Source organism: Capra hircus, chromosome 27 (genome assembly GCF_001704415.2).
Source record: "Capra hircus breed San Clemente chromosome 27, ASM170441v1, whole genome shotgun sequence".
NCBI classification, from domain to species: Eukaryota; Metazoa; Chordata; class Mammalia; order Artiodactyla; family Bovidae; genus Capra; species Capra hircus.
Window position 1 is genome coordinate 5,441,595 of NC_030834.1, and position 27,241 is coordinate 5,468,835.

The 27,241-nt window shown below is 40.7% G+C and overlaps 2 protein-coding genes across 5 annotated transcripts in view; one reads left to right on the forward strand and one right to left on the reverse strand.

Annotated features, from left to right (window-relative positions):
* RARB (retinoic acid receptor beta) overlaps window positions 1–3,359 on the forward strand; it is a 182,574-nt gene extending 179,215 nt beyond the window's left edge. For both annotated transcript variants that reach the window (XM_013975483.2, XM_005698926.3), the window contains exons 7-8: window positions 343–501; window positions 1,929–3,359. In XM_013975483.2, coding sequence (XP_013830937.1) covers window positions 343–501; window positions 1,929–2,125 — 356 coding nt within the window. In that variant the 3' untranslated portion in view covers window positions 2,126–3,359. The remainder of the gene's footprint in view (window positions 1–342; window positions 502–1,928) is intronic.
* The window catches only part of TOP2B (topoisomerase (DNA) II beta), a 62,021-nt gene continuing 38,171 nt past the window's right edge, over window positions 3,392–27,241 (reverse strand). The window contains exons 19-36 of one of the 3 annotated variants that reach the window (XM_018041906.1): window positions 26,754–26,875; window positions 26,404–26,552; window positions 25,400–25,631; window positions 23,765–23,899; window positions 22,969–23,169; window positions 21,793–21,988; window positions 21,553–21,644; window positions 18,633–18,788; window positions 18,394–18,477; window positions 16,950–17,144; window positions 14,509–14,650; window positions 14,136–14,297; window positions 12,160–12,361; window positions 11,186–11,265; window positions 7,768–7,878; window positions 6,251–6,370; window positions 4,753–4,847; window positions 3,392–3,891 (exon numbers count right to left, since the gene is read on the reverse strand). In XM_018041906.1, coding sequence (XP_017897395.1) covers window positions 3,727–3,891; window positions 4,753–4,847; window positions 6,251–6,370; window positions 7,768–7,878; window positions 11,186–11,265; window positions 12,160–12,361; window positions 14,136–14,297; window positions 14,509–14,650; window positions 16,950–17,144; window positions 18,394–18,477; window positions 18,633–18,788; window positions 21,553–21,644; window positions 21,793–21,988; window positions 22,969–23,169; window positions 23,765–23,899; window positions 25,400–25,631; window positions 26,404–26,552; window positions 26,754–26,875 — 2,639 coding nt within the window. In that variant the 3' untranslated portion in view covers window positions 3,392–3,726. The remainder of the gene's footprint in view (window positions 3,892–4,752; window positions 4,848–6,250; window positions 6,371–7,767; window positions 7,879–11,185; window positions 11,266–12,159; window positions 12,362–14,135; window positions 14,298–14,508; window positions 14,651–16,949; window positions 17,145–18,393; window positions 18,478–18,632; window positions 18,789–21,552; window positions 21,645–21,792; window positions 21,989–22,968; window positions 23,170–23,764; window positions 23,900–25,399; window positions 25,632–26,403; window positions 26,553–26,753; window positions 26,876–27,241) is intronic. The other 2 variants (XM_018041907.1, XM_018041905.1) reach the window with 2 other exon arrangements.

The window sequence follows — 27,241 nt, forward strand, 5'->3', positions numbered from 1 at the left end:
GTCATGTCCAACTCTTTTATGACCCCTTGAACTCTATGCCGCCAGGCTCCTCCATGCATGGGATTCTCCAGGCAAGAACCCTGGAGTGGGTTGCCATTTCCTCCAAGGGATCTTCCCCACCCAGGGATGGAACCCGTGTTTCCTTCAGTGGCAGGCGGGTGCTTTACCACTGAGCCACCTGGAAAGCCCAGAACAGCCGCACACACCTTCAAATGTGCTTATAGGATTGAATCGCAAGATTAATTAATGTGAGGAGGTGGGGGCATGGGCAGGGACTCGCCAGAGTACAGAGCTCATTCTGTCCTGACCTCAATTATTTAATACCTTGTTTCTGGAATCCAGACCGTCAGGACCTTGAAGAACCAACAAAAGTAGATAAGCTACAAGAACCACTGCTGGAAGCCCTGAAGATTTACATCAGAAAGAGACGGCCCAGCAAGCCTCACATGTTCCCAAAGATCCTGATGAAGATCACAGACCTCCGCAGCATCAGCGCGAAAGGTGCGTCCCGCCCGCCGCACCCCCCCGCCAGGTGGGCTGGCTGCCCTGACCGCCACACGTGGCCTTTATAGAAGGGTTTTAATGCAGGGCGTTTGACCATAGGTACCTTTCTGTTATCATTTTGGAATTCATTTCTCATTCACAAAAAGAAGTAGGGTGCCTCCTCTTAAACCTCATACCTTAGCCCACGCAGTGATCTTAGCAGATTATGAGAAGGGCTTTACAGTTTCATGTGACTTAAGTGATTAGAAAAAGCGTTTCCAGGAGAACATGCTGCATGCCGGGTGACTGGCTCTGTCACTCTCTCGCTGCGTACGTTTCATTCCAGCTTTCCACACACTCTCTGGTTTGTGTGCACTTAATCCCAGGTTTTCCTGATCACCCAAACCTCACGAGAAGGTCAGCGGTGCTTGAGGCGCCCGTTGTGGTCCCCTCTCTCCGCAGGCTGCCCGTTGCAATCCCCTCCCTGCAGGCTGCCCACCACCCTGGGCACACGCAGGTTTGCTTGTGCACCTCTGAGAAAGGGGACTTTTCCTCCTGGAGAGGTGCTCCTGTTCTTGCCTAGTGGTTTCCGGTTTGCACGGCCACTGGGGCGGTTACAGAAGTGCGTGGAGCCACAGGCCGGCTGCGGGCGAGAGCAGAGCTCTCCTGCCAAAGAGCAGGCCGGGCCGCGTCCCTGGGCGGACCTGCCGCTTCCCCTTCCCTGAGGACCGCTGAGCAGGGGGCAGGTCACGTTTCAGAAAGTGTGCTTAGACGCACAGCAGTCACGTCTGACAGGCAGTTCCGGCCCCCGAGCCCCTTCTCAGAGGCCTGGGAGGATGTGTAGTGCCGACCACTGGCGGCGTGAGGGCTTTGGCCGCACAGCAGTGACGCTGCTGGGCCCGCGCTCGTCCGGCAATGCTCACGGGATGCGAGTCCTGTGACCCGCCTCGTCCACACGGGGGACTCGGGCGCTTGCAGTGTGTTGGTGCCCCTGAGGCGCTGTGACGGATTTTACCTGGGTCTCCGGTGTTGCAGGCAGATTCTTTGCCGCCTGAGCCCCGAGCGAAGCCCTTCAGTGTTGAAGAGCCACAGGTAGCGAGCGGCGGGGCTGCCGGCGCCCCCCTGGGCCCTCGGGTCCTGCCGCCTCTCCTGGGCGCTGCCGTCCTTTCGCTGTTCTCAGAGACACTTCCTGGTCTCGCACCAGGAGCTTCTCTGTCAATGATGCTGAGTAAACACACACCAGGACTGTTTCCCAGAACTGGCCGAGTGGTGGAGTTGATCACATCTCCCATCCTCCCGTCTCCGCTGCTGCCCACAGAGGGAGCGGGGGTGTCTGGGCGCCGTCCCACGCGCAGGCCCGGGCGCCCTGAGCTCCCCCACCGTGAGGGGGTGAGAGCAGACCCGGGTATCCCTGTCTACTAGATTCTATTCTCTCTTTTTAAAAGGTGCAGAGCGTGTAATTACCTTGAAGATGGAAATCCCTGGCTCGATGCCACCACTCATTCAGGAAATGCTGGAGAACTCTGAAGGGCACGAGCCCTTGACCCCCAGCTCCAGCGGGCACACGGCGGAGCCCAGCCCCAGCGTCTCCCCCAGCTCCGTGGAGCACAGCGGCGTCGGCCAGTCCCCACTGCTGCAGTGAGACACTTTCTGGCTACTCCAACATTCCCCAGAACCTTCACTCCTGGGATTTAAAATGCAAGAAACATTTTTACTGCTGCTTAGTTTTTGGACTGAAAATATATTAAAACTCAAGAAGGACCAAGAAGTTTTCGTATGTATCAATATATACCCCTCGCTGTCTAACTTACCTAGAAGTACAAACTTTCTAAATTCTAAAAATCAGCCATTTCATGCAACCCCAAGCTAGTTAAAGGCCTCTATTTTCCCGTTTGAACACTCAAGATTGCATGGCAAAGACCCAGCCAGCTCGGTTCACCCTGGTCGCGTTTCCGGAGACTCTGTACATACAGCAGTGCGGCTCTGCGCTCCCGTGCGTCCGCGGCTCTTTCATGTCCACACTCCAGGTCACCGAGACCGCGGTCGCGGAGCAGATTGCTGTGCGTGTCCGGTTGAGAGAGGGTCGAAAGGATGCGTATTTTGCTTTCACAGAACAGTCAAGACATCCAGGTAAGGAAGCGGAGTATTGGAGTGTGACGAGATAAGGCTAAAGATGCTCTAATTCAGTTAGTGTAGGCGCTTGTCCTTGCTCTTCGGATGCTCTCGAACCGCGGCTTTTATTTCCTGTCGCCCAGTAAATGTATACAGGTCCACTGCGCTGGCAGGAGAGCGTTCTCTATCAGTGTAACTGCCAGCTCAGTTATCAAACGCCATTTGTTCAGTTGTTGATGTCACTTTAAATTAAAAATGGTTTATTACTTGTTTAATGACATAACTACACAATTTTTTTTAAAGAGACATTTTTACAGTGATGATAGCCTCCAAGGCAGCAACACTGTTCAGTGTTAATACGTTTTTGTTTACCTGTTCACAAGCCATTACGGAGGTTTCATGGGATGACGATGGGCTGGTCTGCCACCTGTACCAGGTAACTCTGTGTCCTGAGAGGTAGGGGCTGACCCCCCCACCCCAGCCCCCCCCACCCCCACAAAGTCATGGGCAGAGAGTCTGCATCCTCGGGCCCGGTTCAGTCACTATGAAGTGGGATGGAGTGGTTAACAGATACAAGTGTCAGTTTCTTAGTTCTCATTTAAGCACTAGTGGATTTTTTTTGATATATTAGCAAGTCTGTGATGTGCTTTCACTGGCTGTTTGTACATTGAGATCGTTTAACAGTGCTTTCTATGTTCATATGCTGTTTACCTTTTTCCATGGAGTCTCCTGGCAAAGAATAAAGTATATTTATTTTAAAGGTGTATGGGAGCTCTTACTGCACGTTCATCTTTAGTTAAAGAGACGGAGAACACAGTTCCATTTTTAATGTTTAAATTTCATTTCAAAAAGCAGGTCTGTAGTCTGCAATCATGACAATTAAAATCTGTGCTAATGCACAAGTCTATAACAATTCTACAAGCCAATCAGACAGTACATGACATTTCAATGAGTAAAAAAGAGCATAAAACTGTATGTAAGAACAAAATGTTAAAAGGCCTACCACAATAATAAAAAACCATCAATTACATCACATTAAAATAAGCCAGATGTACAAAAGTCTGAGACAGAAAAGACAAAAAGGACAACACAAGTTATCTTCTGAGAACTGTTTCTGTGCTCGGTGGGCACTTAATTAAACATTGCAAAATCGACATCTTCCTCATCAGAGTCTGCAAAATATTTTACTTCTTTCCTCGCCCGGCCAGTCCGCGGCAGCGATGGTGGCTCAGTGGTGAGGTCTGAGGGGAAGAGGTCCACATCTGAGTCCTCATCAAAAGAGGTTTTCTTCGGCTTCTGGGGTTTAAAAAAAAAAAAAAAAGTTAAAACACCAAAGTTAAAGGACTAGTTATTCCTTCACTTATTTTGGGACATACTGAAAAATAATGGTTCTTGTAAGATCAGAGCTATAATGCTAAGTAACTTAAGTGTGAGGCCCATTACCTAATTCTCTATGATAATAATACTTACACCATTACTTCTTTCTAACCTTATGTTACCCAGCAACTACGCACAGAAAAATAAAAATTCAACTTACTGCTAAGTACCTATCAGCTCATGAGAAGAGAACAAGACGGTGCGCAGTAGGTGCACACAAGGTGAGTGTTTATAAACATGCAGAGAGGCCACCAGGAAGGGCCCCAGTCCCAGCAGACGACTGGGTGGAAAGGGTCAATGTAAAGAACACCACACAGCTAACGGCATCTGTTCGTATTTTTAAGTTTTAAAAGGAAGACAGAGAAAAGGGGGGCATGTGATGTTATTAATTTACCTAAAAGAGAGAGTGTACTTCTGGAGAAGCATCAGGCTAATTGGGAAAATTATCCACAGTCAAATGAGTTCAAGTTAGAAAATCTAATTGGTCCTTGTCAAATCAATTTGCAAAAAAGAAATAGCTTTTATTTGATCTGAAAATTAATATTTCAGTTAAGGAAGCATGTAACTTCTGCCACTGGAAGAAGTGGAGTACTCTTAAGTAGGCTAATTTATGCGACACTTGTATCCAAGAGATGGTCCTGATTATATAAATTTTATACCTGGATAACTTTTTAACCATAAACAAGCCCCCTATGGATAAGAGATGCTGGGTTAAAGCTGTATCAAGACATGATAGTAATAAGCAAATTAAAACCATACATTAAAAGATGCTCCTATTACCTTGCTTGGTGGTTTGGAGGTTTTCCTGCCAGGATTGTAATCACCTTCATTTTCAGAACCAGATGCTTTCCTCTTCTTTGCCCCTCGGCCTTTACCTTAAAATGATACAAAGCAGTTTTTTCTCCCAAAGTTAAGTGCAGGATAAAAAGATAGATACCAGAACCCACTTTGCTTCTTGGGAGCCCTAATCTCTTAGCGTGACTGATGTGGAAAAAGTCCGTCAGCAGCACTAGTCACGCCAACCCCAGAGCACAAGGTAGTTCACAACTACATTTAAACCAGTGGGGATGTCCTCGTGGCACATTCTAATGACCAAGCCCCTAATGCATAAAACATCTGCACATCCCGTGGTGCTTGGGCCTGAAGCAAAAATCCAAAAGAGTATGCGGTACTAAAAATTAGTTCCTATTTGCCACAGACTAGTACTTTTAAAAATATAATATGAATCACTAGGAAAGTAATATATGGTTTAAATGCCTACTCTAAATTTTACTTATCACACTAATAACCAGTTGCATGTCCCATTTTAAGCAGCACAATCCTAAAGTAAGTCACCCCAGCATTAGTCATGAGAGCATCTGTCAAATCTCCATATTCCTTCTCAGATTAGAATCACCCCCCTGTAAGCCTAGTTTTTTCCTCTACCTCATTCTCACGGGAAGAAAGTGAGAGGTAAAACATGAATGGTTACCAAATGTTCCTACAGTGAAGCCGGAGACAGAAAATGGAAGTAAATGGCAACTCTAACTGTGTTAAAGTTCAGGAGCTATGGCTAGATTGTATGGTAAGAAAAGATAGCTATGTGGCCTTGGGATGTCACGTCTGATCAGATGAATCAGTAAGATGGCACTGTTTTAAGCCATGCACGTGAACAGGTCCACCTCCCAAGTCCCTGTTTCTCGTCTGCCCCCATTCTCCCTTGGGGCCACGTAGGTCTATCTCCTTACCCCAACCACCATTTTAAGAAATAGACACACTGACGCCAGTATCTTATCAGGTGGTGAAATACAGAACCGCTACCCTTAGAGAAGCCATGGATTCCGCTGAAAGCACCCCTGAGACCCACAGGCCACGGGGAGAGGAGCTGGTGCTGTGCCAGGAGGGGCCCCGAGGGCAGCTGTTTCCACCCCGAGACAGGACGAGGCTCTGCCTGCCAGCCCTCCAGCCTCCTGCAAGGAGTCCCACACTTTAAGAGGAGCCCTTGCTGCCTTTTAAGGAATGACTTCCAGTGAGTCCCCTGCAGGGGGTCTTTGACCCATTCTCTGGTTGCAAGAGAGATCTTTGTTTCACAAATCAAGAAATTGAGACTCACTGACTGGGCCAAACTGCTGTACACTTCCTTAGGATTCTAATTGAGCACTGATTCTTAGAACATTGTTTATTGAAGAGTAAAGAGACTTAAAACAGGTACCCAGTCTCTCTAGCCTCAATGAGTAGAAGAAACAAATGCTTTGCACATGGAATGTGCTGAGATAGTCACACAAAGGTAATCGCTCACCTTTTGGTGCTGTTTTCTTTGGAACACCGAATTCAGAATCCGAGTCAGAGTTCACAGTCTCTACTTTCTTCTGTTTGGGGGCCCTCTTGGGCTTAGGGGCTGTATCTAAAGACGGTTTTCCTATTAAGCAAATGTCCATTTCACAGATCAATGTAATATACTTAACAACAACCCAAGCTGAATCCCGTAATGACAGGGTTTCTTACTGCTGACATGGAGATGAGTGGCCTTGCATAGTAAAATGGTCTCATCTGGTGCCAGCGTAAGGCAAATAACTGCTGATTGGTGACAAAATGCTTTTTTATTATATGTAACTTGCCTTTTGATGATTCAAGTGACATTTTAAACAAGGGCCATTAAAGTGAGTAAGGGCAAGAGTAGGTCACCCCTGATTCTCCTGAGCCGGAGCCTCAGGGCAGGCGAGTGCCAGCTGTGCTGGCCTTGACACTGAACTCTTAACCTGTTAGGAGTGAACGGCTTGATGAAGGAAACAGGCTCATCACTGGAAGAGGCACTGGCTCCAAGTGTTCAGGATGGCTCTCAGGTGTTGCCATCAAGGTAAGATGCTTGCAGGGAAGTCTGAGCGCCCCAGAAGCCACCCTGACCCTCACACACACTGCAGTTAGGGCTGTCTGGGAGGTGATGTGTGAGGGCAGCTGGGAATGGGTGGGGTGTGGAGCCTGGCATCACTCTGAACGCTTCACCGCACAAGACTGAGAGCCGGGATGAAACCAGAGTGAGCTAGCCTGAGGGCAAGAGCCCTGAGGCAAACCAGCTTCCCTCAGTCACTGGTGAAGGGGCAGGTACAGCCCCGCGGAGGAGAGTCCGCCCATGAAGAGAGGGACGAGGGCGTGCGGGCGAGAGCCCGTGAGCCAAACGATTTCTCACCACGGCCCTGGTGTGTGCAGAGGAAGCAGGGCCTCCTCTTGCTTGTCTGCCCCTCTAACACGTGTATCTACCGTGGTGGTCTGTGTGCCGCCTTTCTCAGATGCTAAAGGGACATTCCAGACTGTTTACTGACTTGCTGGGTGAGTAGACCCGGAGCACTAACACTGGCCTCCTCTGAGGGGTGTGCCTTAGTGCTAGTAACAGATTCATGACTCAACTCAGCCTGTTGATAAACAACCTAAGGTTATGGAAAAGAAAGAAGCTACCTGACTCAAAAAAGGACCCCAGGGACTGACCAGTGGCTCCCCGGATGAGTGAAGGCAGGCCCCACACGACACGACCGGCTGCGCTAGGGACGAACTCGCACTACAGGACACCTGCACTAGAAAGCTGTCTTTTGATATCAGTACATGGGATTATTCTATAAGAGCTTTAAAATGAGATCTTACAGACATTTTAATAATTACCTCAATAGTTAAGAAAACCAGAGGGATTTTCTGTATATACATTTATACTTTATAGCTATTTTCTATTGAAATACTAGTGCAATTAGTTTCAAATTGTATTAAATTTCCTTTGAAATCAACTATATACGGTTTATGCGATGCTTAACAAAAATAAGTACATACCCTTTTTAGCAGCTACTGTTTTACTTGGAACTTTTTCTGTTTGCTTCAGACCAAATGATGGTGAAAATACAGAAGCAGAATCTTCTTCATTACTGTCAAATTTAGCTGAATCTAAAAATTAGTCATTTTTTTAAGTAAAGAGATTCTGTAAGGACCACTAAGTAGTTAAACTTTATTTTTACTGATGACATCTCTAGCTAGATAATATATGTTTCTATTTTGTGATCATATAGTCCACAATATACAAACAGCAGAAATAAAAATATTACAGTGTTGTATTTCAAAAATGTTAACTCTGTAAAACCACATAGAAATGCACAGAGTAATAAAAATTCTTAATACTCCCAAATGCTAATCATTTTAAACTGGTCAATTCAAAAATACTGATTTTAAAATGAGGTATTTAATAAAAGTTCTCACTGTGATTATTTTAGTATATACACAGCTAATTAACTATTTCATGAATATCAGTAACAACATTCAACAATCTTACATCCTTAAAGGTTAACTTAAAAGGCAAGTAGGTACCTTCAGTTTACTTTTACACTCAATTTAATCAGTTTTTCCCTCCATCCTTCCTTTCCTCAAACCAAAAAGGTACTCTTAAAATGGCAACTTGGATGTGAGACTTTTATATGGCTGTTCTGACAGGCTTTCTCTACATACACCTTAGAACATGTACCAGATCTGTGTATGTCTGTCTACGCATATGACATCACCAGATGGTCACACTGGAATCAGACTGATGATGCTCTGCAACCGAAGCAGCAGCTCTGCATCCAGAAAAAGAAGAGCGGGAGCTGACTGTGGCTCAGATCATCAGCTCCTGATCGCAAAATTCAGGCTCAAACTGAAGAAAGCAGGGAAAACCACTAGGCCATTCAAGTAGGACCTGAATCTAATCTCTTAGGATTATACAGTGGAGGTGACAAACATATAAGGGCTTGGACCTGGTAGAGCGCCTAAAGAACTATGGGGGCTCGTGACCCTGTACAGGAGGCAGTGGTCAAAAGCATCCAAAAGGAAAATGCAAGACAGCAGTGTGGCTGTCTGAGGAGGCCTTACAAACAGCGGAGAGAATGTGAGAAGCAAAAGGCAAGGGGGAAAGGGAAAGACACCCGGCTGAGTGAAGAGTTCCAGAGAACAGCAAAGACAGCTAAGAAAGGCTTAAGTGAACAGTGCAAAGACATAGAGGAAAACCAGAGAATGGGAAAGACTAGGGATCTCTTCAAGAAAACTGGAGATATCAAGGGAACATTCCATACAAGGATGGGCATGATAAAGGACAGAAACGGTAAGGATCTAACAGAACAGACTAAGAAGAGGTGGCAAGAATACACAGAAGAACTATACAAAAAATGACCCTTAATGACCCAGATAACTGCCATGGTGTGTGGTCTCTCACCTAGGACCAGGCATCCTGCAATGTGAAGTCAAGTGCCCCTTAGAAAGCATCACTATAAACAAAGCTAGTAGAGGTGATGGAACCCCAGCTGCGCTACTTAAAACCCTAAGTGATAATGCCGTGCAAGTGCTGCACTCAGTATGTCAGCGAGTTTGGGAAACTCAGCAGTGGCCACAGAACTGGAAAAGGCCAGTTTTCATTTCAATGCCAAAGAAGGGCAGCGCCAAAGAAAGTTCAGACTGCTGCACAACTGCACTCGTTTCACACGCTAGCAAGGTTATGCTCAAAATCCTTCAAGTTAGGCGGCAGCAGTGTATGAACCAAGAACTTCCAGATATACAAGCTGGATTTAGAAAAGGCAGAGGAGCCAGGGATCAAACTGCCAATGTTCGTCGGCTCATAAGAGAAAGCAAGGGAATTCCAGAAAAATGTCTTCAGTTTCACTAACTATACTAAATCTTTCTGACTGTGTGGATCACAACAAACTCTGGAAAATTCTTAAAGAGATGGGAATATCAGACCACCTTTCCTGTCTCCTGAGAAACAGGTATGCAGGTTAAGAAGTAACAGTCAGCACCAGACATGGAACAATGAACTGGTTCAAAATTGGGAAAGGAGTACGTCAATCCTGTATATTGTTACCCTGCTTAAACTTACATGCAGAGTACATCATGTGAAATGCTGGGGTGGATGAAGCACAAGCTGGAATCAAGATTGCTGGAGAAATACCAATAACCTCAGATATGCAGATGATACCACTCTAATGACAGAGTGAAGTGGAGCTAAAGAGCCTTTTGATGAGGGTGAAAGAGGAGATGGGAAAAGTTGGCATGAAACAACTCTCAAAAAATTTACATCATGGCATCCGGTCCCATCACTTCATGGCAAATAGATGGGGAAAAGTGGAAACAGACATTTTATTTTCTTGGGCTCCAAAATCACTGTGGATGGTGGCTGCAGCCATGAAATTAAAAGGCACTTGCTCCTTGGAAGGAAAGCTATGACAAACCTAGGCAGCATATCAAAAAGCAGAGACCTTACTTTGCCAACAAAGGTCTATATAGTCAAACTATGGTTTTTCCAATGGTCATGTATGGATGTAAGACTTGGACCATAAAGAAAGCTGAGCACTGCAGAATTGATGCTTTCAACTTGTGCTGGAGAAGACTCTTGAGAGTCCCTTGGACAGCAAGGAGATCAAATCAGTCAATCCTAAAGGAATTCATTGGAAGGGCTGAAGCTGAAGCGCCAATACTTTGGCTACATGATGTGAAGAGCTAACTCGTTGGAAAAGACCCTGATGCTGGGAAAGACTGAGGGCAGGAGGAGAAGGGGGCAAGAGAGGATGAGATGGTTGGATGGCATCACTGACTCAGTGGACATGAGTTTGAGCAAGCTCTGGGACCTAGTGAAGGACAGGGAAGTCTGGCGCACTGCAGTCCTTGGGGTCACAAAGAGTCAGACACACTCAGCAACGGAACGATGACAGCCTACGTGTCTGTCTAGCTACATGGATGTGTATTTAAAAAATGGAAAATAGTAACTCAAATATAACTAGATTTGTTTTGACCTTAGAAATTCTACACACAAATGTAGGCAATTTTTAAAAGTATGCACATTGATTAAATTTGCTTCTATGAAGGTTTTGTCTTATAGCTACTAGAATTTAGTAAAACGAACTGGCATATCGGTAGGCCTGTAGCTTTAAAAATCCTGTCATAAACCTACTCTCATTGCCGTGAAAATTTTCAGCCTTCCAATGTTTCTGTCTATACTTTCGTCTCCTTAAAACACTCACACTCCTTACCCCTCACCCACACATCCATGTCAGCACCTGCCTCTCCACCTGAGTGCTTCCATAATGCCAATACTGACCATTCAGTTAGAAATCACATCAGGAAAAAATAAACCTTATTACATTGAAGAAAATGTAAAGAGAAAGTAAGTTTACTACTCAAAAAAAGCCATAGCAATAATATGTAAATAGACAGTGAAAAGATGAAATGAGCATACCATCTTCTGACTTCTGAGAGTATGAAGGAAAAGAGAAGAGGGTGCCAAAATCCTGGCTCTTCTTGTCGTGGGAAGACTTTCTATTAAAGAAAAAGAAATCAATCACCTATCAGTCGCTATCTCAACCTTGAGTTTATATATAATATATGTACTGCAAGGTTATAACTACAGAACAGTCTAGCCCTCTCGTGTTTCTCTTGTAAAACCAGGGCAACCATACTCCTTTTTGCTCTCTCATAAGCATTAGTGCGCATACACAGACACCAGAAAAAGCAATTACTTAACAGAAAAGCAAAAGTTCCAAGTTAATCAAAATACCACTAAGTTTTGTGGTTGACAGAACCACTTCAGAATTTAACACCAGTAAATTGGCAAAAATCCAAGAAGAAAGTCCATCTCCATCAGAGGAGGCAATAATCTGATTTCTCATACTTTACTGCGTGTGGTAAAATACTTCCTTAAAAATCTGAAATAGTTGCAAACTTCATATCCTACATGTCCCTGCTGCCACACAGCAGAGCAAGAAAAGTCAACCACGACCAAAGCAAAGGAGGCAAAGTGACCTCCCGATTCTAGCGACACCCTAACTTTCCTCGAACCAGGGTTGTCAAGGGATGTCCCATACACCTGCTGCATAACTTTTTAAATGGAATTTTACTGGAACACAAATACACGCATCCATTCACATATCATTTATGGCTGCTTTTTTGCTACAGTGGCAGTATTGAGTAGTCAAGAGACCATACGGCCTGCAAAGCCTAAAATGTTTACTATTTCAAATTTGTATGGAAAACATTTGCCACCCTATGCTCTCAACTATAAGGACAGTTATGGAAACAGCTACAATATTAACCAGATTTATTCCTTCATGGGGAGGGCCTTCCCCAGAACAGTAACAGTTTCTTGGTGCTTCCTGTGATGCCAAGATACCTGACTGCGCCGTGTCACTGAAGAGCTGTTGCTGTGTTACTTACTCTGGGGTAGCCTTCGATTTGCCTGGTGAGAACGTGTATTCATCTTTATCTAGGCCATCTGAAGGGACAAATTCATCTTCTCCATCATTTGTTATGGGAGATGCTTTAACTTTCAATTCCTCTAAATCATTATTGTCATCATCATCATCGGCGTCTTCATCCTCTTCTTCTGAGAAATCAAATGTATACTTTGGCCGTTCAGCTAGGACAAAAATAAAAATGACTTTAAACCCAGCTTTATCAAAGTGAAATATTATTCCAAACCATACACTTGAAAAATAATCCAGCAGTCTCTGAACACATGCAAGAGAAAAAGACAAGCATTAGAGAATAAAAGTGCCCAAGTTTGGCCTCAGTTACTCGGATGGTCTTAACGTCTAGCCTGCACTCCCAGGAGGCTCTGGGGTCCTGCTCAGCTGTCAGAGAACACGACATGATCCTGATGAGAGCATCAGGATGCTGCTTTTCACACTTAAACGTTACTCCAAACAGTGAGGAAAGGGGACATGGCCACTGTAAAAGTGACTACTAATATGCGACTCCCCCATTTCTGCAATTACAAAAGACAACCTGTATATCTTTAGAAAGTGCTTTCTCTTAACTTCTTACATAAAAACTTCTCATCTCTCTTCACAGTAGTTTTACCATGAAATAATAGAAATAGTAATTTTTCAGATGAATGAGGAGAAACAGAGTTAAGATCTCAATATATTAGCAAAATAATATAACACATAAAAAAGCACCCACTATGGAGAAGGGCACACTGGTATAATGCAAATAAGCTTTACTATAATTTCTAGCATATACTATGGAATAAAATTTTAAACTCATTTGGATGCTATGCAACTTTATACTTCATTTTAAATGTATGGGGAAAGCCTAAATACAATTTTAAAGCTGTTAATAAATTAATTTTCATGTAACTTGATACAGTATTAAAACTCACCTCTGAACTAATGCAACATTGTAAATCAACTATAACAAAAAAAAATTTTACCCCTGTTATACTACCTATGTACTTTAGGGAAAGAAATTCAATTACTTAGTGACTGAAGGCCTGAAATATAAAAGTATCTCCCAAAGAAAACAATCAGAATGTTTTTTCATTTTATGTAAATTAGGACTTAAAATTTGAGAAGAAACTATAAAATAGGACACTCATCAGTTTTTAAGTATTTGAAGACTTCAAATTAATAAATATTCAAAGAGGATCAAATCACATGCTTAACACTAATATACACTAGCAAATGGGCTTCTACAACCTGAGCTCTGGCACTGCAATTATCTAAATAATGCTGTGTGCATATGAACCAGCCGATAAAGTGGGGGGTTTCTCATGATATGACAGACAACACACCAAAAGGAAACCAACGCAGCACGGCCTATGGACCCAGCACGGCCTGTGGACCCCGCGCTGCCTGTGGACCCCCCGCTGCTAGTGCCCTACACCAAGGTACACACGTGTGAGCTCACTCACTCAGTTGCATCCAACTCTTTGCAACTCCCTTGGGCTGTAACCCAGCAGGCTCCTCTGTCCGTGGGATTCTCCAGGCAAGAATACTGGAGTAGGATGCCATGCCCTCCTCCAGGGGATCTTCCCGACACAGGGATCAAACCCACGTCTCCCGCATCTCCTTGCATTGGCAGGTGGATTCTTTACCACTGAGCCCATATCAAGGTACATTTTCTAGCAAACATCTCCAAACTATCGACAGAATGTAACCCAAACTTTATCGTAAAAGTCAGTAAGAAAACACTTTCTCCAGATTTCACTTTGGAGAAATGTATGTCCAACTTTGCTAGAAAAGATCATTCTATAAAGAAGGCTTTTTGGTCTTTGTGAACTAACTTCTGAAATACTAATGGTTTACTACTTCAGTAATATTGATGATACTAACAATACCAACTTATAAGTAATACTAACTTTGTCAAACCACAAAAAAATGATAAAATAAGTATAAAATATATCAGAATACCAGCCGCTCTCCTAAGTAAAGAGTCTCTTGGAATAACCACAGGTTCTGATTCTTCCAAGTCACTTTCTGACTTGGAGTCATCGTCTGACCAAGGGTTCCGTTTCTTCACTTTCTTTGCGCTGGGTTTGCCAGACGACGTAGGTGTTTTTCTCACCCTGGTGCCTAAAAACAAATGAGTAACAATAAGGTATGTATCAATACTCATCTAAATATCATCAGTAAAAATAAAACTATTATAACTAAAAGTTCATTATAATGTTTGTGAGAACTGAAGATATCACTTCACCTACCAGAAAAAAAGCACAAAGAATCTACTAATGCCCTGAACATACACATTTTCTCACAAACAAAACACTGTGTAATGATTACTCACCAGGCTCCTTTTTCTCCCTCTTGGGTCTGGGACCTTTGTTTGCAGGAGCTGGTGGGGTCAATGCTTCTTCTCCGCCTTCCATCACTGCTCCACTGAACTCTTCATCGAAGTCCGCTTTCACTGCTGAGGTATCCAGATCACCCTACACATTCAAAAGAAAGCCAAACCATCAGGAAAAATACAAGCTGAACTAATATCATATGTGCTTTAGAGGTACATTTCCAGTCAATAGATAGATTTTCTGTATCAGATGAATAAAAAGAATGCATGGGTCTACTGAGGCCCTAAGAGATGACATTGATCAGACCAAGCTTTTTATGTAGCTATGGAAAATGATCTTGCTTACCACTCTAATCTATTAGTGCATTCTGTGAGATGATAGCTACTTAAAACCAACTGTAAGAAATAAGGCGGCAGCTTCTGATTATCCAAGGGACTTTCAGACTCAAAGCTAAGGACAAGGTACCAAAAGGCACCTGAAAAAATTTCACTGCTATAGCTCAGGCCTCTATCCACTAGGAAAAATCCTTCAGATTATTGACGATAATAAAAATAATCTTTATTATTATGAGAATAAAACATGACATGTCATATACTGCTAAGCATAAGACAAAGTCCCCTGACCCTGAAACGGAGAAAGAACAGTGACCCGTGAGGAGAAGTGAGCAATCCTGCCCAGGGCAGGACAGACAACAGGGAAAAGGAGCCCTTTCTGCTGGGTACTGAAGACGGGTACATCCACCAAGTGAGCAGAGTGACTCGGGTACATCCACCAAGTGAGCAGTGACGAGGGAAAAGATGATGCCTCAGTCTGCTGGGACTCGAGGACAGCTGAGAGGAAAGGTCCATCATGCCTGACTCTCTGTGACCCCATGGACAGCAGCCCACCAGGCTCCTCTGTCCGTGGGATTCTCCAGGCAAGAGTACTGGAGGGGGCTGCTATGCCCTCCTCGAAGGGAGCTTCCCGACCCACAGATAGAACGGGCGTCTCTTATGTCTCCCTGCATTGGCAGGCGGGTTCTTTACCACTAGCGCCACCTGGGAAGCGTGAGGGCAGCCAGGTGGAAGCTCAATCACTGCACACAAGGGGTCACTGTGTAATAACCAGTCTTGTATTTTGGAAACATCACCCTGGTGGAAAGAGATAAGACAGAGGAATGAAGTGAATAGGTAGAGTCAGGACTGGCTGACTACAGACAGGACTGCTGGAGCCACATGGCTGACCTTAAACTGCCTCAGAGAAAATAGACTGAATCCTAAAACAGAGTCAGTGGGGACCAAGATAACAGCGTGGATTTTGGGACTCTTTTATAGTCAGTCAGTAGGACTAAGTTACTGATTAAATGAGATACCTGCCAGCTTCTGGCCTGTGTTAGTGATGGCTGATCATGCCAGAAGCTAGATCAGGCAGAGGCAGGAGGGGAGTTTTAAAACCAGGAATTAATTCAAGCATGCTGAGTGTATGGGGCTTGGGAGTGTTCTGATGGCTGTGTTAGTCCAGCTCTCCTGGAACCATGACCGCTTCAGGACATCGATTCAAGAGTCAAGTGATGAACTCTCTGGGCACAAACGCAGTCACTCAAGGAGTACAAAAGGCTCAGAGAAATGTGCTGAAAACAGATCCTGACTAACACCATGGGAAATGGAGAGACGAGAAGCCATCTCTGAGAAGAGAAAGCTCTGTGTGTAGGTGAACGTGTGAGACCCTGGTCCTCAGCACAGCAGAAGAGGGCTCCCCTGCACCCCAGTGTCCCACCTGGGGCTCCACTCTCTCTCTGCACAGAGAACCCTCCAGCCTCACCCAGCGCCCAGGCTTGTCTCCCGAGTTCCCAGGTCCACCTGGCACGCTCTGCTTCTAAACTCAGCCTGCCGAGAAAAGTCGGCCTTTCTCCTTGTGACCATCAGGCTCCTGCTTCCTCACCTCTGAGATGTTTCCTTCCTCTGGCTAACTGACCCCCATTCTCCGGGAGGCTTTTAAATCCACTATAACATCAATCAACCCAATGATATAGGCTGTGTCTAATGATCTTTTAACTAAAGGTAAAAACAAATAGTAAAAGATGACAGTTTACTTCAAAAGCCAAACAGACCCTTTTCTACTGTAAGACTTCCTTAACTGGTCATGATACAAATCTAAAGTTTATGGTTTATACTTCTTGTTGCTATTGTTCCATGATTTTAATTTAGAATACTGAGTAGAATATTTCTCTCTTTTTAGAAATGGGACCAAGTTAAGTCACTCTTTACATATATGTGGGTCCTTGACTAATATGTCTTCATCCTATGTATGGATCAACTGCTTTCATGAACAAATGACTTCCTATCACAGTGAAATAGAGATGCATTTGAAACAAAAATACAGCATGATTTCATAACAGTAAAATTTCGATTCCTACAAACGCCATCACTGAGGTGGAGCCCACCCACGGGCAGTGTTCTACCTTTCTCTTCTTCAGCAGCTTCTTGCTGGCATCTGCCTTCATGGCAGTGATCTCAGGAACCACTCTCCTGCCGTAAGGGGAGGGCATCGTCTCTTCTAGCTGAAGCTTCTTCACCTTAGGTTTGCCAACCTTCCCCTTGATTGCTTTTCCGGCCATCCCAGCCAGAACATCTTCTCGTTCCTGCGCTTCCACTTTCTGGAGGGGAATCATTAAGGATGGGGAGGAGGGTGGGGCATAAACAACTCATCAGAAAAGACAATTGGGACTTCAGAAGAAGTCAAATCTCATTTTATTCACTCAGGTGATCTAACCTAAGGGAAAAACAATTCTAAATCAGAAGGCCTGGGTTGTAGTCCCAGTTCTATCTAACAAGCTTCTCATTTGTAAGACAAGGGGGTTGTATCTAAATGACCTACATGGTCCCTTCCACCTCTAGAACCCTATGACATATTATGGCATCAGGACTGTTGATGACCTGGTATCATCAGATGCCTAGCAAATCATACAAAAAGCCAGTTCTGGTAACAAATATGAAGCCATTCTTTACTCTTGCTTTACCTTGCTTCAATCTTAATGGATATTAATTTTCAAATGTATAAGTCAGCAGGGAAAAGTCTCAAATTTTTAAAAAATCTAATTCATAACAACAGAAGAAAAGTATAAATCAAGGCAACACGTGATACTGTGATACTTGAGAGATCATTAAAATTCCAGAAATTTTATTAGGCAACTAATATACCACACTCATTCCTGAGAGTTCGAATTCTGACTTAGGTTATAAAACTAGAGCATGTGGACAATAAATCAATGAAACAACTAAAACCAATAAATATAAGTAATATCATGATTAATAATAAATAGCAATTTACCTTGTACTACTCAAAATTAGACGATCATATTGCTACCGTGAAATTTTAAGTGAGTTAATTGCTTAAAAATAAATTAGGCAATTTTAGGAAAAGTTTGTATTTTATATCTTTCTCTACATTTTTTCTTTTATTTTTTAAAATGGAATTCTACTTGGAGAAAACTAAATTTTAAAAAATTTAAAATTTTTCTATTGAAAGTCTAAAGAGACTATCATTCTACTTTTTAAAAATCAAATACCTATATTCAATCACATATATATATGGTTTCCTCTTTTGGGGGAAAACATTAAAATTGAAGCAATAAGCTAATTTGAAGTCAGTTAAGCAAATTTAACTAGTAGAGAGTATTAGAACTCAACTCATTCTAAAATCCCACTCCATAGCTTTTATTCATCTACATCAGACATAACTTTTCTATGACTTCATATAGCTAGAAGCTTAATCCTCTGCAGCTTATAAACACATTAACCTCTGTAGAGCTAAAAGAAATCCTGAGATAATTTAATTTTAAAAACTTTCATTTTGTTTGACAAACATTACTCTTTCAAATATATTTTAATGGAGACTTAACCTACATCCAGTTCTTCAACAAAAGCTGCTAAATCTTCTTTCCAAAGATCTGAAGGAGATTTCCTTTTAAGATCACTGACCTCTCGCCCCTATAATAAAAAGGTAGTGTGATTTAAACATTCAATTATAAACATATAATTTTAAAATGGATAAAGGATATATAAAATTATTTTTGGAAAAGAAAAATAAATATATGGAAAACACTGAAATAATTTCAAATTATTTAACCCACAGAAGTTCATACTTTTGCATCTCTCTGTTTAATCAGCTCTTCAACCTTTTCTTTAGTTAGAGACCATAGAGACATATTTAAAATATAATTAAAATCAGGGCCTGACGGAGTTCCTGAATCAGAGGAACTATCATCATGCTGGTTTTGTGATTCTTCCTCTTCTGCTGCCTGCAAAAAATAATAAACTTTATATTAAAGTCCTGTATAATATGAAATCAACATTGAATTTTACTGAATACTAAGTTTAAAATTCCACACATGCTACACTCTTAAAGCTATATCTTCAGGGTGGTGGATTTTAGATTATCTACAAGATTATCTATGAAAATATATTTCCTATAAAAAGTTTAAATTTTCTAAAAATGCAAAATAATGTCATCCAAAGGAACAGTATATTCAGCCTCTATTCAGGAATCTGGTGAAAAATTAACTGCTTGAGAAGACCCCACATCCTAAATGTAACAGAGCAGAAGCAATATTCTATCATGTGATTGTCAGATCTTTGCACTGGAGAGTGAATGAACAATTTCAAATGTAAAAAAATGTTTTACAGTTATAATAAATATGCTAAGATAGTCAGTCACTAAGGGTAAATTCTTTTCTCAAGCAAGAACACTCAAGTAAGGACTAAGAAAAATTCACTTAAGAGTTGAAGAGCTGGTAGGTTAGAGTAAGAATTGTAAGGGCTATTCAAAAATTGTATTCATAAGGTCTTTTTTTCACAGAAATAGTTACAATTAAAACAATCTTCTTACACTAATACTAAATTTCAAAATCCAATGAATTTATTATAAGTGACATCATCTTTAAAATTTTTTAAATAACAACAGCTGTTAAAATAAAATTGAATCTCAATTGTTAAAGGCACTCAGATCATTAAAAATGACTGAGTTAACCATGACACTCCATAAAACAAAAAGTTCACTTCCAGTAATCAAAAAAGAAAAGAAAAAAAGCCTTACAATTTAAAAAAAGTTTTACAATTTTAACTTTTCAATAAAATAATGTATATATACAAAAATTAAAGTTTAAGTTTATTTTAGAAGAGACAAAAATAAAAATTACAAAGAAAGGTGCTTCATTGCATTCAAAGTATAAACTCAGTTAAGTAACATTATCCAAGTAAGGAATGCTGTTGTTCAGTTGATAGATTATATAAGTACCTAGATAGTTTAGGACAAATTAATACAGTCTACAGCTTTTAAAATTTCTTCATGAAATAGTGTGCTGCTATGGAATTTCTTACACTACTATTAAAATCCTATTAGGGCATCAGGTGTCATAAAATCCTATTTAGACCCACACTTTAGAAGTCTATTTGCTCTAGGTTTTAATAACACACCAAGTATTGTTAATGAGTGCTCCATAAATGTGTGTATCTATCACTGTTAACATGAAGATGACTAAGGATACTTTCAGGGGAAAAAAGAAAAAAAAACACCGCTTTTCAAGTTCCAGTGACAATTCTACCATGCTTTCGAGCTTCTAATTATCTGCTTTATAATTTTATCTCCTCCAACTCTACATAACAAGACACTCTTGTAAGAGCAGCTCCTTCTGTTTCTGAAATCCCCAAAGTGAACAACGCATGGTCAAGATGCTGAGAGATTTTTGAGGGTAACAATGAAAGTACTGAAGCAAGCATGAGCTTTTACCCATGAGGTCTATTTCCACCAGAAGGGCATTCTCAAACCCTAAACACTTTTATTTTTAAAAATTAAACATTAAATTTATTAGCTTACTAGCAAAATTTTTTAAGATATAATTTAAACCAACAGTGATGCAGATGGGCAAGTAGTGTATAAACCATAACTTGGGGTTTAAGAATGCACTAAAACACACTGAAAGGAAAGCAAGTGCTTAAGGCATCTTAATTTTGAATACTCTCCTACTTTGTCCTACCCACTTCCCTCAATGAATCAACCTATTATCTCAATATGTAAATTGATACATAATTCATTTTAGTTCTACTCATTCTAGTATATGTCATTCTAAGGACAGTTCAAAATTGAAAAAAACTTAAATGTAAATGAAAGCAGTATTTATATGTAGTTTGAAATATATGAAAAACATTATGGTTGAGAACTCAAATGCTGGGAAGTTTAATGTTTCAGTGCAAGTTATATCACATAATCATAACTATTTTTTAATGCAAACATTATCAGTATTATATATGTATACAATATTCAATTAAGTATCTGAAAACTAATCATTTCCAAGTTTCTTCTTTTTTGTACATTTGTGTTCTCAATCACAATGTGGTATCACCTCTTTAAATTATCCACAACAGCAAGAAGCTAATTTTTGAGAGAACTCTCACAGTTTCAATATTCCACTCACTGAATTAGTGTTAGTACTCTATGATCTAAAATGGACAATTAACAAAACACCAGACTTTTAATCTGAAGTCCCAGGGTTTAAATTTCCAGCCAAAGATCTAAAGCCAAGGTCAGAGCACACCATGGGGCTCAATAAATACTGGTAAGTATGAACCATTCCATCTCTCATATCCCCAGAGTACAGCAAAACCAGATCGAGGGAGTGGTGACTCCACACTATGACTGCAGACTGCCCGGGGGGAATCATTTACGCACGACCAGAGCAGTTCCCAGAGTGACCTGCACCACACACCACCACCGTCCATTAACAGCAGCTCACAAAAAGAAGGCCGAGGAGACTAGCTACCTCCTCAGACCTGGAGTCACAGCCCAGGCCCAGGCAGAGCCACACTGGCCACGTGCTTTGCGGCGGGTGTCACTGCAAATTCCTGTACCATATCCGTTTCGTGGATAAACAGAAGACTTCAGTCTCCAAACACACCACTCAGCACCGTTAGCAGTACTAAATTCAAAATTCAGGGGTTGGGTTTTTGGTTCGCTTTGGAAGTTGCTTTTAAAAGCTTCTCTGAATGTCTCATTCTGCAAATGATTACCTTTTCTTGTGCTTCTTTCCAGGCTTTCACTGGGTCAGATTCATAACCTCTCTGGACTAACATTTGAATCAAATCTTTCTTTGACCTATTCTCTATGTGAGGGAAAAATAAAGTTAGGATCAAGAAAAGAGATTCAATTTGTATTTGTTTATATTCTACTGATAAAAATGTCTTCTATTAATAAAGTTTTTTTTTTTTCCATTTTAACTAATGTTCAAATTTTTAAAGGTTGCATCTTACCTATAGTGATTTTCCCTTGTATCTTCTCTAAAATGAAACGGGCTTGATTATTAAGCTTAGTAGATTCTGCTCCCAACATTCCTACAAGCCACTCCTTTCGTAAACCATAATAGCTTAATCGTAAATCAAAGAATTCTTTCAAAATATCTTGCACAGTTTCATACTTCTTCAGACATCCCATATGATCAAAGAGTACCTATGCAAAACACAAAATTTTCAAAGATTATATAAATCTGTGTTGGTATTTTTAGCTTGAATTATGTCCTACAGTATTTAAAATAACCATAATACACTTACATGAATACATACCATTCCTAAAAGCCAGAACCAAAATTCAGCACATTTCTGTGAATATTCCTTTGGTAACTTTGAGAATGGATAAAATTCAATTCTCAGAACTATGAAAATATGTTAAGTTGGAATAAATTTTTAAGATAGGACCTTAAAATAAGGTTCTTATTTAAAACTATATAAACTATGGCTATAAAACCACCTAATATTTTTTTCAAACCAAAAAGAAATGCATTCTCTCTGTAAGTCTTTAAATGTTAAATTTAAGGTTCTCTCTTTCCCATATATTCAGTGGGTGTGCATTTGCCTCGCTTTTGGTTTTTTGAAATGTGCTATAATTCACTCAAACCTCAATTTACAGAGAAATCTTACTTCTCTATCCTTTGTATCCTTTTTCTATCAATGATGGCACTTTTTCTCAGTCACTGTGCTATTGCTGGATTTTTCTTTTTTAAGTTTAAAAGCTAACTTGGAATGGAACGAGAATAATCATACATACTCACTTTTATTTTCCTCCTCAATTATTTATAAGCTTAATAAAGCAAATTATAGTTACAAGAAGATAAGTACTTCACAATTAAAGTGCTAATAGAGACAGACAATAAGGCACACAGAAATCCTGCAATAATCCCTCCCAGAACTTCAAGTCAGTGTGTGTGAAAGTATGTGTACCCTGTGTGTTCAACCCCACACTCAAAATGCAGAGCTGGGATTAAGAGCAGAGGATAATACTAGAGGAAACGGAAAGTACCTCTGGATTCCTTAGCAAACATCCAAGGGGAGAAGCATTCAGACTCATTACATTCACTGGTGTCACGAAGCCAGCTGCAAAAACCCCACTTACATAATAAAAGGTTAAATTCACAGTAAATCTAGTTCACGTACCATGGAATTACAAGTGAGAGTAGTTTGAAGTTTAAAAACTTTGTGCAATCCAGCAGCTTCTGCTTGTGCTAGCTTCTCTTCACTCATTTTCACCACAAATTTCACAGTTGTATCAGTATGATATTCTTTATAATCAGAAATTAATGCTGGTGTTTTATCTGTTCCATTTAGCATAGGTTCTAAAACTTGTTCTTTGTATACCTACAAAAGATTAAAAAATAAGTAATTCTTTCATGACACACACTCATGTTCTTAAACTACAAGTCACACTCTTCTAAAAATTCTCAGTTCCAGTCGGAAGAAAAAGGGGAAACCTCCAGCTTCACCATCTCCAGCCCAGCCACTGCAGTCAACAACATACAGGGATCTTAATGGAGAAAGAAGACAAGGGCACGGTTCTGACCTGCTCGAAGGGTGGAAAGGGGCTGAGAGTACAAACAGGATGGCATCAGCTAGAGCTGACAGCTTGACACCCACCTACACTGACTGACGTGAATTTACTGACCACACTTGCAAGGGTTCCAAACGTTATTCCTTACTCATTTCATATTCTACTCACTTCAGTGTAAACAAGATAACAGTCTTTTTAAAAGTTAGCTTCAGTCATTCTACATTTAGACAAGTTAAAAAACATTTTATCACAATTTGAATATTCACATGAATGTGCCAAAAATGCATGCAGGAATGTTCAAACACTCTACAGACTCAGGCAGACAGAGATGGGGTCCCATTCAAACCAGAACACGCTGCCTGATGCAACCGCCCTCCTCACGGGCAGCTTGCATCTTGTACCAACCTGTGTCCAAGTTCTGACAGGGAGCTCAGTAATCTCCACTGTGTTTCTATCCACCACAAATATTTCACCACTGACTGCATACTGGTTTTGACCAAGTTCTTGGATCGTTCCTTTAAAGTTTTTGTAGTTTGGAAGCTGAAGAGACAAATAAAAATCCCTTAAGAGCCCAACTCCTCACCGAGTGCCAGCATCACCTCTGAGCGCCCCCAGTCAGGAGCTCTTGCTAGCTCAGGTTCACACGACTGAACCAAAATTCCTCTCGTCCACAGCAGGCCTTCTCCATACAATCACTCGGGCTTGAATTCACAGCTTCTGTTCTCAAAGGCCCAGCATTCCCTAACCTCGAAACCTTGGCATCATCTTTCCTAGTCTTCCAAGAATATTACCTTTTTTCTCTCCCCAGTGTATTACCTAAATCCTTCCTTCTCCTGTAGATTAAAAAATTCTCTAAATTCAGATTCCTCAGATGTTATGTTAGCTCTGCAGTCCAGAGCCAATGATCTGCCTTCCAGGTCACTACTTATACGTCTTGAATATTTTGAATATTCTCACTTTCCTCTACCCAGCATGCCCTCACACCCTATATACCTGTATGAATCTCACTCAGCCCCTCAGCCAAACGACAAGCCACCCCCCGCTTCTCTAATTCCTATTTGTTATTATCACTAAGCAGTTAGGTACACAGCACAGGACATTTCTTCTGGCACACTGAGCAACTATTACTATCTTCTGTCACTGTAAACTACAAGCCCAGATGTCTTGCCTTGACAAAAGATTAACTTTTTGAAGATAGGGATAATATTTTATCTCACCACTTAGCACAGTATCATATATAGAAGATTATATATATCTGTGTATATATACATATACACATATGTATATGTAAGAAACATATTAACTTAATACTCAATGTATCTGAAATAATTAAAATAAAATGCTATAATCATTATAAGTAATTTGATACTCCTGTTAGAAATATTTTAAAGTACTTTATTTAGGGGAGAAACAGATTTTAAATCACACTCAATCTAATTTTTTTAAATACAAAAGTGAAATAAAATTTGGAGTGAAATACATAAAAATATTAAGTTTCTATATACATGGAGTATGTTTTCCTCTTTGCTTATGAATCTAGATGATTTTAAACCATGTAGAAGAGGGTAAACCATGTCGAAAGGTTTCCCTTAGAGGGAGTTGGGGCTGAACAATCAATGATGTAGGAAAGGGGAAAAGTAAATATGGAGACATATTAAAACACCTGCAGTGTGTTTTTAAGTATCCTCATGACTCTATAACCTGATTTAGTTGTTGAAGAACAATAAAAAGTTGCATATAACTTTATCATATAAGCCTTATTCTTTATATAATTTAAACATTTGAAAGTCTGAAATACTTTTACATTAAAATTTTAATAAAGTTTCTCCCCATAAGCGTTATCTGCAGGTTTTGCAAACTTTATCTTTTACTGTAAGCACACATCAAGTTCTATACTAACAAGGTCCTTACTGTCTAAAATACGTTCTAATATGAAAATGGTTCCATTACTTTTCTAAAATTACTGACTTTGTAGTTCACACAATATCATTTGTTACATACAAATAAAACCAATATAAGCAGTAAATTCTGCATCATTACCATGGGATGAGGATCCAGGCCATCAAGCATTCGCCTGACATTGTTCACAATCTCTCTGGCATCATAGTTGGGCAGCTTACAGGCCCATCCTGTGCCAATGCCCTCAGCACCGTTTATTAAAACCATGGGAATTATGGGAATATACCACTCAGGCTCCACACGCTGATTATCATCATAAAGGAATTTAAGCAGGTTGTCATCCACAGCAGGAAAAAGCAGTCTTGCTAAAGTGCTAATAAAAGGAAAAAGAGAAACATGCAGCAATGTCACAGTTTGAGAAAAAAAAAACTTTATACGTAATTACATGTCAGAAATCTTTTAAAAGAATGCAATTAAAAATTTTGGTTACAAGTCCTTAAACTTAATAAAATTTACTTAACTTTATTACCAAATGTGTTTCTCTCAGGCACAAAGCCAGAATAAAACAGCCCTGTTTTACTTATATTACTTACTGACTAACCTGCCTAAATTCTTCATATTGATATATAACCTGATAAGGATTTCCTCTTATTCTGACTAAACCACAAAACCCACTTTCAGCCTAAATAGTTAGATCAGAAAAATCCTTACATTCATTAGGACTGGCTTCACCAATAATTCATAAAAACCGAGATCAACAAATTTCATTCTGTATGTTATCAAATACTTTGGAACACTGACCCTGAACATGACACTCAAGCTTCTCTCTCCATAGTTAAGTTAGTTAAGATGCTCAGTCGTGTCCAATTCTTTGCAACCTCATAGACTGTAGCCTATCAGGCTACTCTGTCCATCCATGGGATTTTCTAGGCAAGAATACTGGAGTGCGCTGCCATTTCCTTCTCCAGGGGGATCTTCCCAACCCAGGGAATGAACCCAGGTCTCAACATTATAGGCAGATGCTTTTACCGTCTGAGCCACCAGGGAATATGGCTCTCTCTCCATAGCTACACTTCTATTACACATTTTGTTAGTTCCAATAACCTTCAAATAGTATTTATGCCATTATATCTGCAAATTATTACCTCAACATTGTGAAAATATAACGAGGGCTTGCAGCATCTTTGCCCCCGTGAAGTCGAGTTCCAAACTGACCGATAGGCTGAAGCAAGTTGATGTTGTTGCTCCCCACAAAGTTCTGAGCCAAGTTCACAATAGTCATCATCAACGCTTGCTGCAGGACAGACACAGAGTACATTCACAAAGCTCCTCCATGAACCTCATTCTTATTAAAACACAAATCCTCAATTCTTTAACATTTCCAAAGACCTCATAAAAGGAAAAACACTTGATTATGCTGAATTATCCTCCTATTATCATTCTTCATGCCAATAAGTATAGCTCTCAATTAATCCCAGTCTCCATGCTTGCTTACTTCTCCATGGTGATAAGCAGACATCTCGGCAACAGACCCAGCCAACTGTGCGACTTTTACTTCACGCTTATCATTCCTCTTGAAACAGGTAAATAAAACTTTTCGTTGACCTGGTTTAAAACCTGATTTTAAAAAGAAAAACCCTCTTTTAAAAATATTACTCAAGATTGAGTTGCAATGTTTCTTTTAGTGACAATAATGTTCTATATATTCAAGAGAAAAAAGCAAAGATATAGTCTGCTTATTAAAAATCACTAAAATTGCTGAGACTCTAACAAAATGAGTACCTACTAACATATTTTTATATCATCTTAAGCTATTCTGAAAGTGAAGAACCAATTGAAAAACCCCTTCTAGTCTTAAAGAACTGCCGGGTGGCACCAAATTCCTTTCACAGGAGCTTTCACAACACTCATATTCCCAAAATGCCAGTTGTGATGAAAGTATCAGCGAGTCATCAAATAGCCTAAAAACTATTATTAGAATAC